A 19248-nucleotide genomic window follows, 5' to 3' on the forward strand; every position below is an offset into this window, starting at 1 on the left:
GAGTCAGAACCATAAATATTAAAATCAGCATCATCACCACAATTCAGCAAGAACAATCAAAGCGGTATTTTCAAACCAGGTTGCCTTGCAACTCATTCACAAATGAACTCCAGTATTTACAGTAACCCCCTTCCTACGTACTCAGGAAGCATGTTGTGCAGAGACAGCGTTACCGCTTCTTGCTACAAAAAAGTAGTTCAGAGCTCCCACTTCCACAAATATCTGTTTCCTGCTTCCCAGGAGTTCAGCCTACAATGTAGCACAGAATTTTTCAAGCATGTACTTAGCTATCAAATTTAAGGCCTGTTGACTTTGGTATATCAGGTAAATAAATACGGTCTAACATTACATTACAAGTGCTATCGATGGCCTTAAGTGCAATCCCGCTCATCAGTCAAAAATCAGACTTAAGTTCACCGGGATGCTAATATGTGGTGTAAAAGAGGAGCCATAGAAAAGCCTGATTGGATGTATCCCCCCAATTTTTTCCCCTGGAAATAAGAATATATCAACAAACACAACTGCAGCAGGGATATAGCTTTATATTTTTCTTCTGTAACTTACCACTGCTACAGCTTTTGAAAGCAGCAATTCCCCAGCACTGATTGTAGTGAAATAAGCCACGTTTGTTAACACATAGCCAACTGTGACGATAATCATTGAAATGCATATTGCGAGGGGTATGTTTCTGAAATACACAAGGTAGCTCATTATTTTGCAATCTGGTTGCTATTCCCTGAACATGAAACAAATAACATGAGAAGAAGCCACTAATGATGGCGAATGCACATTTGGTGATCCTGAAATACCATAATTAGAAACCACCAGTAAAAAAATAACACATCTGAGCAAAACCATCTAGACAAAGCAATTATGTTTATAATGAAGAGGTGAAAAACCATTTGAGGAAGGAGTCCTTTGGGGATGCCAAGAGGTTGTTGTCCCCATGCTTCCCACACAAGAAGTGTGGCCCATTTGAGCTGCCCACCCATATTGACTTTCAAGCTGAGCCCAACAGGAAGGCAGCAGGTATCGGTGCTTGAACCAGCAATAAGGCAGATGACAGATGCAGGTGATTCGGCGCTCTCTCTATCAGGAGAGCAATCACAGCGGCATCTCCAACATACCTACTGGCACTCAATGACTGCCCACCTGGAGGTGGTTCGATATCTTTCCCTGGATGCCAAAACATCTAGCATGTGAAATTCTGTCCTCTCCCACTCTGTGCAATTCTTCCCTCGCACACCTTCCCATATCCCAATTATCTTGTTCACTATTCAGGGATGCATGAGGGCAGAATATGACAAGAAATAGGAACAGCACAAATTTGTACTGTTAGCACAGCACAAATAGTACTGAACAGTACGAAACCCCTGACATCTTAGCTAAAAGGCAGAAAATTGCACACAAATAAATAACACCACCAAACTTTTATACAGCATGGCCTCCCGGTCAGCAAAGCAGAAAAGCAGAGTTATTTCTATTTTCAAGAAGAGGAACAAAGGCACAGTGAATTTGTCCAAAGCCACACTGCAGGCAAATGTTCAAGTTAGGAACAAAACCCAGATGCTTCAAATGTTACTTTAGTCTCTTTTGACTTGACATCATTGCTTGGTATCACTGATATCTGCATCGCACCAAGAGGACGCTCAGATCTGAAACCAATTGTTTAGCTGAGAGTTGCGGCTGGAAAGATGCAGTATGCGCGCTGCCTCTGCGGAGAGCTGAGAGCTCCTGCTCATGGCCGGTTCCCTCCAGCTGTCTACATCAAGATCGCTTTTGAAGAGATGCAAAGGTTGCCACATTTAGAGAACTTTGTTGTGAAGGTCGTCCCATCAGGTGGGAGAAAGGAGAGACAGAATGTGGAATTCTGGTGTCCCAGAAGAGACTACTGCAATTACTTCAAAGGAAAAGAATCAACACAAAGATTCATAATTTTCTGATTTTTTTCTCAAAGAAACACAGCTGGATCAGAACTTAAGGATCCTCTTCACTACCAGTCCTTGTTTCTCAAAGAAATCCTTGATATTGCTATGCCTGTACAGAGCTGAAAAGACGCTCTAAACTGAGACTAAAGAAATAAAGCGGGTCAGTATTGCTGTCGCACATCTCGCCCACCTTAGAAACCAAGGAGTCAAATACCATCATTAACCCAGAGTCACAGGTAGGTAAGAGGATCATGCCGTATTGCAGCACCTAATGTGGGGGAACATGATGATACTGCTTTAACCCACTGCTACCTCACGCACACGGTCTCAGGGGAAGAAGCTGGAAGGAGGGGAGTCAGTCAGATGTAGGATGTGCTTGTTGATGGGGAAGACAACGGCAAGGACAGCCCAGAATACAAGTGCTGTATTGCTGGAAAAGCCACAAAATTACCAACTCACAAAATACTGCAGAACCGTGTGTTGGTAATATGTCTGTGCAAAAAATGTTTTTGTACATTGCCAGAGATTTTGCAACCAGTTTGGTTAAGCTTCATACCGGACCTGGGCGTAAATTGCATTCAATCCATTTAGCATCCGATTCAAAGTAGGGATACATGGCTTCAAAGCCTCTCAGAACAGAGATTTTCTTTTTATCTTCTGCATCTGAGATGAATGCTTCAACTACCAAGCTACTGGATAAATCAGCACTTACTCCAACCTTAAAAAAACATTGCCAGCCAAAAATAGCAAATCTGTACTATTTTCACAAATACCATTTGAATGAAACCATGTTATTAAACTTAACAAACTTCATCCATTCTAACTCCTACCAAACACCTGCTTGCTGTATTCTCTTCTAATTTAAATCCCAGTCTAACTTCCTCTAAAACAAAATGGCAGTTCAAAACTAAGGGGGGGGGGGGGAAATCATGCTTCCAACCATGACCGTTTCCTTAGCACTGCGGGTCCCGCCTTGTTACGCTGAAGAGCATTAACCCCCTTGGATAGTAATACCAACAACAACAACAACAATCGGGGGGGGGGGGGGGGGGGGAAAAGCCAGAACTGGGCAGCAAACACTACTCATTAAAAAGTCTGCAGATCATAACTCACGCCTGGAGCAGCACAAGGGATGCTGTGACTTCTAAGCTCCTGAGTCCTCATCTTCTGAGCGGAGCGAGCGCTCAGGTTGCACCTCCTTTTGTCTCCCGGCAGGAGCAGACCTTCGGAGGGCTGCCGTACCTTCGCACACAGCCCCTCCGAGCGCTGCTTGTTAGGCGCTGCTTCAATGACAGATTTAGACAAAAATGAAAGGCCGGTTTCAAGATTTCAGGGATGAGTAATACAGTACGGTTCATTTCTTACTGACACCTCAGTGCAGATTTACACTTGGTCCTCGAATCATCTGAAAGCACAGACAGACAGACAGGTACGAACCATATGTAAAACCACTACGTGAGAGCTTTAATCGTGTCTTTTCTCTATCCATCCAATTTAAGAGGCAGCTCCCAATTTGCAACAGGGACCCATTATCAAACTCTCTGCTATGAACTGCAGTCACTGCACTGGAATAAAAGCTGTAATGCCATTGCCAATAAAGATTACTTCCTTTCCTTGGAGGATCACTGTACCAATTTTCTTGTATTTTAGATATTCTCCTAGACTTCTAAATCTTCTTTCCAAATCTGGACAAGCCATACCTAAGTTCTATTCTCCATTAAGTTGCCTCTATCGATGCAGATTTCACCTTTTCATTTCTGCATCCTATGAATCAAACACAACGGGGGGTGTTAGCACACCGATAAGCCATGTTTCTGATTCAAACAAACCACAAACTGCCACGCAGCTAGCTGAGAGTTTGGGACTAGAGGGAATCAGAAAATTCAAGAAAAAATATTTTTCACTTGAAGATTTTGATTCATTGAAGGTAAAAGTTCTGATGGGAAACTTGACCCTTTCAGTATGACATTTCTTAGGAAAAAAATCTTAGAACCAAGACAGAAATCTCATCCAACCGGTAACGACCTCAGAATGGCCAATGGCTTAAAAACCATAGCATTGCATGTGCTCAGATACAGGAGATGGCAGGATTTTATTTACTTAAAGCAAGCCCAGGACTTGAACTTGCATTGAAGTTGGCTACTGGTTACTGTAGGGCAGTGTTTTCCTTTTGCATTTCATCTCCGAGTGAAATCTCAACAGATTTCAAAAATCAAGAAAAATTCTTTTCATATCAACTGTTTTTCTGAGTAGACCCTGAGGTGCTGATGTTAGCCCCAACCTATACAATGATTTGGAAGCGTCTCGTGCATTACTGTCAAGGCGATATTCAAGCAGGCTGCTCCTTGGGTGGAAGGGGAAGCTGCTGCCAGGAAAGTGTTATGCGATATTCATCTCTTCTCCCAGAACTTTGAAGAAAATCAGTATCCAAAAGAAAAAAGAAATATCTGAGGAAACCTGAATCAGGAAAATATTGACAATATAATTAAAAAGTCTTTATAAAATCAGATGAGAGACAATTAGGGTAGCTTCTAAGCATCTAAATGTTGATGAAAATTGAATTGAATCTCCACACATTTTAAGATTTACCCATCCCTAGCTACTATTTCAAAGCCAAATCTTCTCCTTCTGCCCTATACACAAGGCAATAGTAATGAAGAATCACAGCAGCTTAAACGAAGAGCACATCTACCTTGCGCTTCCCAGAAAGAGTCACTGAGGAGTGTGACATCACAGAAAAATTCAGCATTAGGAATAGAGCTAGTCCATCCTGTGGCAATACAGGGCTGAAATGCATTGCCAAGCTATGCTGTATAACAGCTTGGAAGCAAATCTCCTCCTCCTAGAACCTGTGAAGGGCCCCGGAGCCAGGACACAGGGTTCAGTTAATCAGGATATCCACTGGGTTTTGAATTTGACCTTTGGTGTTGCAGAATCATAGATCTTCTGATAATCCGCTTCAGTACTGCTCTACCTCCTACAAACATTTTTGAGAGAAAAAGCACAGAGCAGACTAAGAAGGGAAAAAAGAAAAAAAAAAAAAAAGGAAAAAGAGAAAGAAAGCCAGAGCAAGAACCTGGGAATAAGAAGAACAATGTCAATAAACCAGCCGAGGAACATTCCCAGAAGTCTACAGCTCATATCCCAGCTTAACGACGGCTTTTACAACAACAAACTGAGCGCTGAGAGCTGTGACCACTGCAGGCTGTTCTTTCCATGAAACGACAAGCACCCAGTCAAATAATGCCCCACCGAGCCAGCTGAGCTCACAAGTATGAAACACATTGCCACCACATCCTTTGTTGTTGAAAGGCCATGCCAAAATTATTTCCTTGTGTCCCTTTCAAGTCCAGGTTTTACAAATGCTCAGTCTGAGTCGACTGTCCTGGAAAAAGCTGCACCAGTGGGACCCGGCTGGGAAACATAACTAAGAAGGTCTAAACAAATCAAGTAATTACTGGTAAAGTTAGGTGAGCTAAACCACATCTTTACTGTGCTGTGGAAATTGTGAAAGATACAGTTACATTTAAATTATTTAAAAAGAAAAAAAAGAAAAAAAAAAAAAAAGGACAAAAGTCCTCATTCCTTTACATGGTTTCCAGACAAGGATTTGTTTGGTTTTCATGAGCATGAGCCTGTATATGCTATATTCCTTTAGCTGAAAATTTACTACTACAGGAGTTTCAAGATCCTTTTCAAAAGTTCCCTTGTGCAATAATTTATTCACCATTTGCAATCTGCTAAGCAATTTTCCAACTGAACTGTTTCCAGATTTTGGCACTCTTAAAAAAATCTAATCATCCATTGCACTGTCCATAGGGCCAAAGCTTGGCAGAAGTCACAAGTGCAAATTTATCCAAATAACCTGACAGTGGAAAAAATAACCAAATACAATACAGAAAGCAGCAAGAGAAGCCTGGTAATTTAATATTCCCAGGACTTCAGTGCAAAACCAGAAGATGTATAGGCTTAGCTTACTAAGTGCTGCGTTCTGCCCGACCTATGTCTTGCCATTTCCAGGTAGCCATTCTGCAAGCTGTGGCAATCCCAAACCCCGGACTGCAAAGCAGTATGTTTTGATGTAAACTTACCTATCTCTGATGCATATTTTTCATGTAAAAAGCAGGCTACAAGACAGCCCATTACACTGAAGGGATCAAACGTTTCTCACCATATCAACGTGCGAAAAAACTACAATCTCACCCATCTGTTAGGAGAAAAGGAGGACGCAAAACTTAAAAGGAGGCCACCTCCCAGGACAGAATCAAAGCCGGGAATAGAGAGGCAAAAGGGATGGGAATCATCGCAGCACCTCTCGAATCCATGTATTTGTAAATGCTAATATGGGTCTCAGCAACGAGCTATTATTATTTTGTTTATTGCAGCGAAGGTTCCCCTCAGCAGATCACCACTTCTCCCCCCTCACTGCCTCCCAATATGTTCCAGCCTTATGTTCTAGACCAGAGCTGCTGTTTGTGGGCTTGCAGCTCAGACACTGTTAAATTACGCAACTTCTCTTCATCTTCTTTTGATTGCGATTTTCCAGGGGAGAAATGGAAAAAAAAAAAAAAGAAAGAAAAAAGGAAAGACTAGCTATTAAGCTGTGTTCTCATTTACGCCACCACACGCTCGACGGATGTTACTGCTGGAGAGAGCGTTAAAGGGTTCCCTTCTTATTTCCATGCATTGGTTCTTGACATCTGCAGAGACACAGCACCGCCACACTGGGACAATAGAGTGAAGAATCAGGCCACAGTCTGCATTTAAAAACCTTCTTGCTTTCTATCCCCTAGCAAGAGAAGAAAAGAGCTTCTGCTGTGCCTAGTTACTTGCTTTCTTCCTGGTGTTTGACCTCACTGGTATGGATTATAATTGGTTACAGTTCATAAAAGGGGTCCTTCTGTGACCAACTGACTTTAAAGCGTGTTACCAGTGCGCTGGGAAGGGCAGCAGGTTTTATTAAGTTCTCAAGTGTTTTCAATATCCTTTCCAGCAGGCTTTCCTAAAAAGTGAAGTAGCATATGTTCTCTCTTGGCTAAAACTTAAGACCTAGAAAGGTACCAACTGCACAGGATAACGCTGCTCTCCATAACATCTCCTTCCAGGCAAACCCTAGCAGGAAATCCCAAGCAGAAGCACATCTGTCAATGGTCCTGGAGAAACTGAGGATAATTGTTTTGCTCGCAAGCCGATTTGCTTTATTTTAATAGAGATTTGAACCTGGCTGTAGTCACATCGTGTACTGACTCAGGTCAGCAAGCCGGATCTCACCAAAGTGCTGTTATTCATTTACGTCACGGCCCAAGCCCTAACTTGTCAAGCCAATGCCTTTTATGAAACACCTTTCTTTGAAGAGCGGAATGGATTCCTCTGAAACTTGGACAACCAGCTAGAGAAACCTGTCGTGTTCAAGCAGGATCCTGAATCTTTTCACACGGAGTGGATAGCATTCCTGGCATTCCCAAAGAAAACTAAGCCCAGACAGCAGATATTAAAGATGACAGCTAAATCCACAAAGGACTTTCAGGGTTACAACACTAAATATTAGTCACGCTGTCTCTGCTTAGCCATGCATGTTTCTTGTACAGCAAGTGCGTGAGCACTGTTAGGAGCCAGAAAGCGAGCACGCTTTCAGTACACAAAGCTGCTGAAATAATATGAAGTGCAAGTAAAATGGGGGCTTAATTTTTAAAAGTATCTCTTTAAAAAAAGAAATGGAACACAAACTTGAAACCTAAGATATAAATCATCCCCTGTGACTTCTATCAACTCTTTGATAAACCATTTTTCCATACATCCATTAAATGCCAGTATCCAACATCTTCACATCACCTCATTTGCAAACTTACTGTACAAAGTTTATGACTGTTTCCAAGTGGCGTATGAATAATCAGACCTGGCTTTTATTTTGCACTGTAACTTGACCCTAAGTCATACCCCTCCGGAGGGCCTAAATGTTCCAAGGACCTAAGCTGGCTTTTCTTTCCTGTTGTAACAGTCAGGCCTGGCCATCCCTGCATGGAGCTAGGCTTGCCCTGGAAACTCAGGTGTGCTTGTCCTCAGAGAGCCTGGGAGGCTTAACTGGAGAAAAGTTAGGTGCCTGGGAACGCGGGCAGCAGCTGAGCAGCATCTCTAGCAAAGGATCTGCGTTTAGCATTTCAGTGAAGACGCTTGGATGAAGGTGATCATTTATCTAAGATATTGCAATTAAGGTGTGGTTTAGGTTAGACCTGTAATTAAAACACTGTCTGTCATTCTCTTTCACAAAAGCTTGCCTTTTGAAAAGCAGCACAGTCTAAATTCAGAGGATTCAAATACAAATATATTGTCACTCCTGGGTTTGACGAATGACTTCCACGCTTCTACCTAACATCAGCGTTTGGACACCCTCCTTTTATTTCATTTGTGGGAAACTTTCATATACTTTAGGAAGTTTGTGACCTTTGCCACCAGAGACGCAAAAACTCAGATTTGACTTTTATGGCCTGGCTCCCGCTCAAGCAGGAGATGAAGGGAGCACCTCTGCTCTCTCACAAGCTCCAGCCTTTTACTTTCTTCTGCGGCATATTTGCTGGAAGCGCCTACAGCACAGCCAGTGGCATAGATTATGGTGAGAAGCAATAGTAAATCACAGTGCTTGCTTGGAGGCAAGGAAGCTATAACCACAAACCTGACATGGGGTTGTAAAAACAAAACACCTGCCTGCACCAAGCTCATGTATGGAAAACGAAGGGGAGTGGGGCTGGGGCGCGATTCAACGCGCTTCCTCCGAGCTGCACCTTATCTAGCACGGGATCGTGGGGCTACCTTCCTCCTAACTGCTCCGCGCAGACACGTACCTCACTGCCAGACTTGAAATAAATGTAAAAAGAAGGTCGTGATGTAATTGTGTATTAAAAGTAGTTTTATTTATCGCATGAGGCTCTCCTGGGAATTTGAAATTATTAAGTCCCTGAACACAAGGTCTACTTTCCCCAGGCAGATTCACTTTTCATAGGAAAGACAGTCTCCTGCAGACCTACAAGCAGGCAGCGCTGCCGTCCTGCACGGCCGCTTTCCCGTGAAGCACAAAGATGGCACTCGGCACAGCGCTGCCAGTAGTCGGGGGCAATATTTACTGGTACAACCAAGGGAACCTGAGGTGGGAAATGAGCGGATCAGGCCTCATAGCTGGGAAACCTCAGCCAGCAGACAGCGGCTACCACATAGTAATAACGCCACGGCCAGGGAAAGAGATTAGGGTGGTTACACAAGGAATCCCACCAAAAGCCGCGCTGCCTGTCACCGCACCCTTCCCGTACTACCGCAGGACCCCAAGCATTTGCAGGCAGCAGGGTTGGGGTGGAAGCAGAGCCCTGCCTCGATCCGTATGTATTTCTATTGTCTATACTGAGGATGCATGTTTCTGATTTACAGCACGGCAAATGGCAAAGCGACGCTTTGAGTAATGCAAGGGAGCAGGCTGGCGAGGCTGCTATCATTCGCAAAACGAGCTGCTCAAGTTCAGAGGCTGGGAACAAGCAGCCTGAATACAAAACACCCTGCCCAGCTCCGGCGGAGGGTACAGGAGGGAACGCCGCCCCCTCAGCCCCGCAGCTGAACTTTTTAGGAAGCATCGCTGGTAGCTTATTAATGACTCCTTACGGTAACACGGGAAGACAAATGCTTAGGTGCACAGAGGGATGGAGGGAGGAGCGTGTGTCCGTGTGTGTGTGTGAGCATAAAAGGAGTCAGATTTTTCATACTTGTTAAATTCCTTGACATTTAATTTTGAGCAGGAGAGTTTCCACAATGCCAAGGATCATAAAGGAACAATTTGCTGCTGTATGTTACCATTGATATTTCGGCATGAATGAAAATTGCACCATTCGGTGATGAAAAGAGCAGCTACTTGTAATAAGAGGCACCATGGAAACTGAAATATCATTTACCAAGAAAGGCCCTTCTTTCTGAAGGAATTCAAAATGAGAAAAATGGTAACTGCAGGTGCATCAAAGCATTAGCATTTTAAAAGATATAAAAGGGTTTAAATGAAATTAAAAGGAGATGTCTTAACAATACTGCACTGCCGTGAAGGCGGCTGTCTGGCAGATAAATAGTTTTCTCCACAGAAAGCAGTGAAATGAGGCCCTTGTGAAGGACGGCCTAGCAGACTGGCCACAGATGTGGGACAGCCCATAGAGCACACTGAAATAACTCTGTAAGAAATGACTACGTTCTGACACACAAGAGAAATCCAGAAAACTCCAAGTGTGAGCTGAAATATGCCTTTGTAGCGTGCAGTAACTGGAGGCACTTGAATGGAGTTCAGATGGGAATATCAACTTTTTCTATTTTATTACCTTCAGTGCTTTGAGAAAGGAAACATCAGCAAGCTGAAATCCTCTCTCACTAAAACTTCATAATACTTGAACTACAATCGCATGTATAGGAGAAGAGCATATCCTTTTTTTTGTTTTGTTTTGGTTTTTGTTTAAAGAAGCGATGAAAATGATGTCATGAAGAGAAATATACAAAATTTTCAAAATCACTAGTAAGGCTGGATTTTCCTTTTTCTGTGTCCAGGCTGAGAAATCTTAAACACAACCCTTAGAGGGTTAGTCCTCAACCCTTCTGCAAATCAAGTTCTTTCCAGTTTGGATGACGTGAAATAGCCAGAATTATTAATCTTTTTCAATGATCTTGGACATTATGGTCAATGAGACTTCGGATTTTAGGACTGACTCATCTTTGCAATTGCACACTGTTCAGTGTACCCTCTGTCAATGACGCGCTACTCTTCCATGCTAAAAAAATCTTAAAATGAAAGCGTTAATAATGGTTTATAGAGAATTTACTGCACTGTCTCTTCTTCTGACTTGATAAAAACCCATGTGCTGGCACCACCAAAGCACCCTACATCCTGGCACTCCATAGCACACTGCCCAGTACCAGCCTCCCTGGCATCTGCACCCAAAAGTAAGCCTGGAGAAAACACCAGCTCTGTGGAGCAGGACAAATTTATGTGTTTAGTTTAGCAAAAGTGCTTGCAAGGCTTGTTTCAGTAACCAAAATAAGCACAAAGCAGATGGCAGGATTTGGGCCACTGTAGGGGAAATTATTTCCTTAGGAGTGGAGAAAATACGTGATTCATTACGCTCCAGGGTAGTTCTCCTAGGACAGCATCCTGACTCTGACAACAGTCAATACCATGCCCAGGTGGCCTACAGGTGGGACCTGCTTGTGTCTGGGATAGCCTGCAACTAAGAAAAAGACTCTCCTCATGATCTTCACAAGCATCAAACAAGAATCCTAAAGTGATTCTGCTTATTTTTCATATCTATAGAAATATTTTGTCCTTAGACCCACAAGAAGCTCATCCTCTAATGGAGTTTTGCCCAAGGAAAAGGAATTTCATGGTTTTCTATGCTTTTTGTGTATAAATCTTTACTTTTATCTGGTTTTGCTTAGCAGCTGTTTTTTTCCTGTAATAAACAGATATGAAAAAAACAGAAGCACCTGTCATTCCTTCACTGCAGGATGATCTAGTTGTTCTTTTCTCTAAAATAACCCCACACAGAAGTTAAATCTCTTGTCAGATTAGAATGCTCCTATTCTGTATCTGTTCTCATGGTCTATGGAGAAGGTGTTTCCATTGCTGTTAGATCTTTTCAAATGATGACATCAAAACTACTCTTCTAAGGGACATTTCATTCCATCATACTTCAAAAAAATTAAATATTGTTATTATATAGTCCTTTTTTATGCAACGAACAAAACATAATAACAAGGTGAAGATGCAAATAACAGTACTTGCTCAACAAGAAGTGAATGAGGATTGGCAGAATAGACCACAGCAGTGCAACTTGTAAAATGCAGATTATTCACTTCACAGCTCCTCTGGAGCCATTATAATCTTATATAAATCCTCTTAGTTTACAGTCCATGGATATAGGCTGTACTGTAATTTAAGTGATTGAAAACCCTTATGGGTTGTTAGTTAACAATATTCTTTTCTTAAATAAAATATCACTGTCACTGTGTATTTAAGATTCCAGCACATTCACGGCCAAATATCAAAGTATAAGCGACATTGTAAGTGACCCGCTTCCAGAACATCGGTAACCCCCGAAGCACTCACATAACGCAGCTACCATTAGCTGTTGGAAGGGGGGTGCACGGGAATAGGAATCTGAGCACTCGCTGGCTAAGAAGAGCCTACAGCCTCCTCTGCGATCACACAGAAAGGGATATGCTCATCTACAGGAAAGATGCACAAAGCCAAATTGTCTTGTTTTGATAGGGCTATTACATATCTTAAATACAAGTCAGCAATTTCACTACTTAGTAAAGGTGAACAATCAAAGAAGACAGCCCCATTGAATGGCTCATCCAAAGAGACCGCGTCAAAGTTGATTAAGTTATTCTGCTAGCTGAACCAAGTGGAATCTATTCCTTTTCTTTTGTGTGACAATACCATTGCTATTGATATTTTGACCATGCTGTTCTAAAGCATAAGTACTCTTGATGACATCACGTGTTAAGAACTGTTTGTGCTGTTACAAAACTCCAATCTGATGCACACGAGTACAATAAAGAACCTACTACCCTTGCCATTTCAGTAGTCCATTCCTTCATTTGTGTTTCATTCTCTCATTTTGTATTTCATAGCAGTAAACAATGCTATCTCACTCTCTCTGCCAGGTAGCTGCCAGCATCAGCCTATACAAGTTTTAGATGGTGCTCTAATAAAAGGTTACCATTAATGGCACGCAAGATGCTGCTACAGCTTCTAGTGTAACACCGCGCTCGCCTAACACTGGCTCAGCACTCCACACTTTGTCATTTTTGAGGCTCGGCATTAAAGGGAAAAGGAAACAAAAGGGGCACAAGGAGGCTCATCCTCTTCTGCAGCCAGGAAAGGATGCACCATGGTACAGATCAGAACATCACACTGTGAATTAAACTAGCAGCCTCTGCCGCATGTAACTACCCGTAAGCAGTGGGGGTTGGCTTGTTTTTACGAACAGCAGGAAAAATGGCTGTGAGTCCCCCGTTTTCTACACACAGGATGTAAGCAACACTGACAGTACTCATGAGCAAAGACTGCTCTACACCTATGTAATTTTATAAGGAATTTCTTGGCTTCTGCTGGGTTTGACAGTGAGATTTCAGTGCTATTTGAAACCCAGATTTAAATCTCAGACTGAAACACTAAGGCAAGCGCTCAGAATCGCCTCCCCCCACGGCTAATGCCATTGGTAAATAAGGAAATAAAAGCACCAGAAGAAACCAGGCTCCTGTCTTAAAGCGGGAAGGGGAAAACCCGGGCGAGGTTTGCCTACGCTGCTGAACAGCATCAACAGTGAAAGTTGTATAAACCACGTGTGCTTTCTTTCCCAGAGACTATAACCCCCACGGGGCCCAAGGTGCTAAACGCGGCGGCCGGGGTGGAGCGGCAGCGACTGTGCGCTGTATCAAGAGGCAAGCTCTGAGCCACCTCACCCGGACACGGCTTTGTCACCTCACCAGCTCTTAGCCCAAAGCACAGGCCGGTAGCGGTTATCAGCCGTGTGCAATCAGGGGTTTCAGGCGTTGTGTTAGCACACAAAGAGGCAATACATCATAGTTAAATGAAAAGCTGCTTCTCAAGCCAGTAATTCTTACGTAGACAAAAGGTTTGCTGATTTGGCCAGGTATGTTTGGCACAAAGGACTCAGTGCCCTGGCTGACACTGTAAGTGTATAGATACAGCTTTATCTGATTCCTACTTGGACAAATTTTTTTTTTTTTTTTTTTTTTTTTTTTTTTTGCTTCCTCTGGTTATAACTGATCTGGTGATTGTACTCACTTTTCTAGCTACCACTACCACACTGCTGTCTCACCTCTTCTCCAGCAAATTCAGTCAGGCCACCTCCTTATGAACCACTGAAAAAGCACTAAGATGTCTAATGATAGCCCAGGACCATCACCGTGGCCAAGAGAAGAACTAGCTTAGCCCTGAGACACTCATGATCTCTCCAGAAAAATACAGCTAAAGGTCCAGAGCTGTACAACATACTGTACATCAGTCTTGCAAGAGATTTGTATTCTTGCAATAAATATTCTGCTGAGCAGCTCAGGGTTCCCATAAAGAGGATACTGTCGCCCTTCTGTACAGGTGCTGCTACGTCCCTCAGTGCAAGAGAAATAGACGTTAAAATAGTCTCGCATGTATTTCGGGTGGTGAAAACGAAGGAAAACTCAGGGTAGTGGAAACTTCGAAGGTTACATTGGTTTGTTGTTACATTACATTAGCCTGCTGGTAAAGCAGATTAGGATTTTGCCAACTACCCCGGGGGAGACTGTGAATAAACGTTTGTTTTACTTCCTTAGCACAACTGATTCATAGTAACAATGATTCACATACACAAACAAAAAAAGAAAAAAAAAAAAAAAGGAAAGCAAACACACCTTGCACTCGGCAGGTTATCACATCAGCAAGCAGACCCAGCCGCAAGGGCTGGAAGGGAGCGACTGGCTCCGTAGCAATGTGACACTGCGCAAGGCAAACAAAACAGCCACCGCACAGACCGTCGGGCGGCCACCACCCCGAGGTGAAGCCAGCACGTAGGCTTATCGCACCCCTATGCCTCGGAGCCACCAAAACTCTGTGAACCTCAGAGCCACAGGGGCTGCAAGACTCTCTGCAACTGCCAGCCAGCTCCCACAGACCTGCGGGACACTCGGCACCCCAGGGAGACACCTCCACCGCTGCGGAGGAGGAGGAGGGAGGGCAGGAAGCTCCAGCTGAGTTCCTTGAACTTACTTCCTCGAAAGAGGTGCCACAGGCTTGGCAAAAGATGAGGAACCTCGTTGAGGGTTTGCCTCTTAAGCGTCCACTTCCGTGTAGATGTTTGCCTCATCTGCGGACGCTCCGGGCAATCACTTCACCGTACCCGGTCACAACACCTTACATCATCAGCATTACATTGACAAAGGCGGTCACTTGTAAAAATCAACATGTTGAAACACCCGCAATCCCCTGCAGAAGAGATTAGCCCAGACTCCCTTTCTCCGCTCCTCTTGGATCAGCAAAACTAAGGCTATCCATCAGGCAGCCCACGCGCCCGCTTGTCCGCCCTTCCCAGCAGCGAGCCCGCAGGAAGCTCTCCCCCGCGGCAGACACCTCTCCTTCAGCCGCAGCCTGCCCGAACGGTGCGTTCTCAGAGCTACAAGTAACCCCCAACAAGATTCGAGTGTTTCCAGAATTCCAAGAGATTTCGCGCAGTCATTTTCATTTCAAGTTGGGCCTTTTATCTTAAACCACAGAGCCTATGTAAACAGAAACAAACGTATCAAAGCGATGGCTTCTCAAGTATTGCCTTCACGTAGGCAGTGCCTTAGCGGGGAGACCGTCACAGCCTGCTCTCCCGTCCTGCCTTACCCTCCTCCCTCCGAACAGCACGGACGGGAACAGAGCACTACCAACCCTGTGTCCCTGCATATATCAGCGGGGTATTATGGCCTCTGCCTTTGCAATTTATCTTTTCCCCTCTCTTTTTCCTTCCATTCTCCAGCTACGTTTGCTGAATATCTTTGATTTTTCAGGCAGCCAACTACCTTCCAGATTTCTGTGCTAACATCTTTGCGATATCCTTATTACATTCTTGAGAAATAAAAGGAATTGGAATCAGATCCTATATTAGACACTTAGGAGAAAAAGAACAGCGATAGCACTATTAATGTCAATACACATATCCACAGCTAAAACCCTGCATAGCAATACTGATCTAACCCTGCACCCACAGCGTTCATTTTTGTTCCTCCATTTTTCTACTCACTCTTCCTTAAACACCTGTGCCAGGCACGTGCTACAAGTTAACTTTGTATGAAATAATAAATCATACTACAAAAATTAAACAGAACAAACAGATAGAAAACCACAACTACACTTTTTTTTTTTTTTTTTTTTTGTATTCTCTCAAAGCTTATGTAGGAAATCTGCATTTCCTAGTCCTGAATATTTCCATGGCCATCAGCTCGACTTTTGCATAAGTAGGACCTTTTTATACAAGGAATATAAATGTTTGAACAGGTAATTATACAAGTGACCTTGCCTTTCTTCATCTGATAGTGAATTATTAGTCTCCTCAACCATAATTTTATGAGACATCCTTATTGTCTTAATTAATGATCAAAGTACGTCTTTGAAACCTTTACAGACGCTATAGATTCCATCAGTCTCTTTTCTAATTGACACATATTTACTGGCATATCAGTTTAAACCCTGTCACAGGTAGCTCTTCACTGCAGTCAATTTCTAAATAGAACATAACATTTATATATTTTTTTAGACATTAAAATAGAAAGATAATAAAGTGGAAGTAAGAGATAGAAAGACTGGAAGTCAGCCGAACCGATTCAAATGCTAAATTGGTGTTTAGAAAGCAGCTGCCAATGACAAAGATACTGGTGCCTGACAGCTGCACCCGGGGATCGTCTCTCTCTCTCGTGGTGTGGAATTGAACCACAGGACTCAGCACTGATGTAAGCACCAAAAAACATGGGGTGGGGGAAAAAAAGGAACTGCACAAGGGAAAAGAAAAAAGAAATAGTAATATATGTTGAATGTGTATCACATACACATTCCTGAACATTACAGATTGTGCTAGTATCCATCAGGTCAGTCCCTAACTAAACGCGTAAGGACAATCCGCAGCCTCTGGAAAGCGGTATGCACACACGGCAGCTACCTCCGCCTGTCTGCAGAGGTGAGGAAGAGAAACGATGCCCAATGAAATGTGCAGCCTTTTTGTGATCCCTGCTGCTGAATCCTTTGCTCTCTGTGATCCCTATCCCAGACGACAGGTGAATTCATGCAGTCAGTCATCTTCCCAGCCCCTCTGCTGCCTGCATATATTGCTCTGGCGAATTCAAAGCACCGCTCAGACACAAAGTGCGTGTGCCAAAGACAAGGCAGGGGATTCAGGTTTGCAGAGTGACTTTCTGCATACCTCTGGATTGCTCCAGACTCAAACTGCATGGCACACCATGTTTTCTAGCTGTGCTTCTCTGTTTCTTCTCTCTTATGACGCAGTGCTGCTGTTGAGGAGGACCCGCTGCACCCATGGGGCAAGGGACACCCAGGTGTGGTAGGAGGAGTTTGTGTTCAACAGCTTAGAGTGGGGAAAATAAGAACCCAAGGACTGAATCTGCATCCTCAGTTAATTATGAGATATTATATATTGTAGCTAGTGTGCCAGAACTCTCGAGAATTGCAGGGCCAAAGAAGACTCTGCACTGCAGGAGTACAGGGTAACCCACGTTATCAAATCTAAAAGGCTAGTTCTATGTAATTGAAGTTAAAAAAAAAAAAAAAAAGAGCCCAACTACTTGGATTTTAATTTGGCTTACCAGGTTCAATTCCATTCTGAGCTTTTCCCTGGTTTAACTCAAGCTGCTAACACAGTTAAAATCACAGTTTCCCTTGTTCACTCCAGCTGGTTGGAAATATTTTGTGGATTCAGTGATCCTCACCAAATTCTATCACAGAGAGGCCCCAGGTACGGCTCACAAGCAAGTTGCAGCCCTTGAAAGATTTGCAAGTCTCACACGCGGCTCCATCCTTGGCAGAACCAAGAGATTGTCAAGGTTAGGGCATTTACAGCACGTCTTGTGGGGGGTGGGATGGAGAAGGAAGAGAGAGAAGAAGCCGGAGCCAAAACTCAGCTGAACCCGCCCCAGCATCTGCTGCTCCAGCATGGACTTTTCCTTCACAATCCTTTAGCTTGTGACCCTAAAAGTTCCACTCACTGACATGCAGGGCAGTGCAGCAGCAAAAGCAATATGTCCTGAAGGAAGTCTGGTGGCTTTTTATAAAAGCTTATTATTCTTTATTGATTTACTGCCATCCCCATTAGGAATTAGGAGGCACTACAAGAAAATCTGACTGCAATACTACTGTGTCTAAGCTGAGATTATAGCTGGCCAAAGAGTATTTCCAATACTTTCTTCCTCAGCTTTGCAACTGGTTTTAAATCAGAGCTGCTCCAAACTATCACCAAAAATTAGCTGACCTCAGGTGCAAAATTAAGTAATAATTACTCTTTCCTCCCAGCAAGTTCTATTTACGTAGCGTATCATGTCACAGCTAATGACAGCATTGCCTCCCACATACCATTTTGTCAAGCAATTCTCAGCCTGATGTTGTACCCACGGTCTTCAAGTGACACAGGCTGGGAAACCCCTGTGGACCAAACTATAGGACAATTAAAGCCTCCCAAACTAGGAGTTTTAGTGAAAAAAGATTATAAATAAGACCAAAGCAGCTCAGAACATTTGGATCCCACTCACAGAAGAATGTCAAGCTTGCAGCAAGAGAAGCAGCAGCAGCCTTTAATTAATTTTTTTCATGAAGTGCAAAAAATTATTGCCTATATTGAGATTTCAGAAATCTGAACCCATCAAAAAAACACGCATCCAAGACTGAAATACTTAGTTTCAGAAATGAATTATCAGTCATTTATAAAAAATAATAATGAATGAGTTGAGGACGTGAAGCACACAAGCAGCAAGTAGTTAACAAGGTTAGCGAGAGAGCAAAAGTAAAGGAAAGTTCCTTTTATCAAGAACACTCTCCCGCTGGTGAGCCAGCTCCCCTATGAGCTGGTAATTGTGTTTGAGAGGGAGAAACAGACACACGAATGCACTGAATTACATTCCCAATGTGTATGCTTTGGGAATGTACAAGCATTCCCAAGCTTGGAAATGCTTGGGAAAAAGCAACGTGAAATGCTTTTTCATACCATTTACAAATAGCAAAACCCATGCTTGGTTTTGTTTAAGTATATTTGATCTAGTAAATTAATTTGTTTTCTTTATTTGGCAGATTCAGCTCCCCGTTAAAGGATTTTATAGTTCTGAAGACACAACTGTGAATCTATCATTTTATCCCTCACACAGGGCACAATTAAACTCTGGAAAGTGATGCTGGATTCACCAGTGTTTGGACACCTCATCTTCTGGGATGCTTAGCAGATATCCGAGGGAATTTAGGTAGCCTGTTATACTGTTAGATACAGCAAAATTTAGAAGGAATAAGATTGCTATGGAAGTGATGCATAAAAATAGCTAGAGGGAGGGTAATTAGAATGTCCTCACTCTATGATGGAAAATAAGTATACAAACAGAAAAATAACCCAAGACACAAATAATATACTGAAGAAAAAATGCAAATGCTCACTTAACTGACCCAACTTTCCCTTTAACGTGATGAATTCACATGAGCAAATGGGCTTTACAAAATATTTGAAAGATTAGCATTTGTCTCTCTTGATTATCTTCAGATAAAATATCACAA

The 19248-nt window shown here is 43.0% G+C and overlaps 1 protein-coding gene across 1 annotated transcript in view; it reads right to left on the reverse strand.

The window, feature by feature from the left end:
* The window catches only part of SLC7A11 (solute carrier family 7 member 11), a 63467-nt gene that overhangs the window by 13144 nt on the left and 31075 nt on the right, over positions 1-19248 (reverse strand). Inside the window, exon 7 of the mRNA XM_075751175.1 lies at positions 565-688. Coding sequence (XP_075607290.1) covers positions 565-688 — 124 coding nt within the window. The remainder of the gene's footprint in view (positions 1-564; positions 689-19248) is intronic.

Source organism: Balearica regulorum, chromosome 4 (assembly GCF_011004875.1).
Source record: "Balearica regulorum gibbericeps isolate bBalReg1 chromosome 4, bBalReg1.pri, whole genome shotgun sequence".
Taxonomy (NCBI): domain Eukaryota; kingdom Metazoa; phylum Chordata; class Aves; order Gruiformes; family Gruidae; genus Balearica; species Balearica regulorum.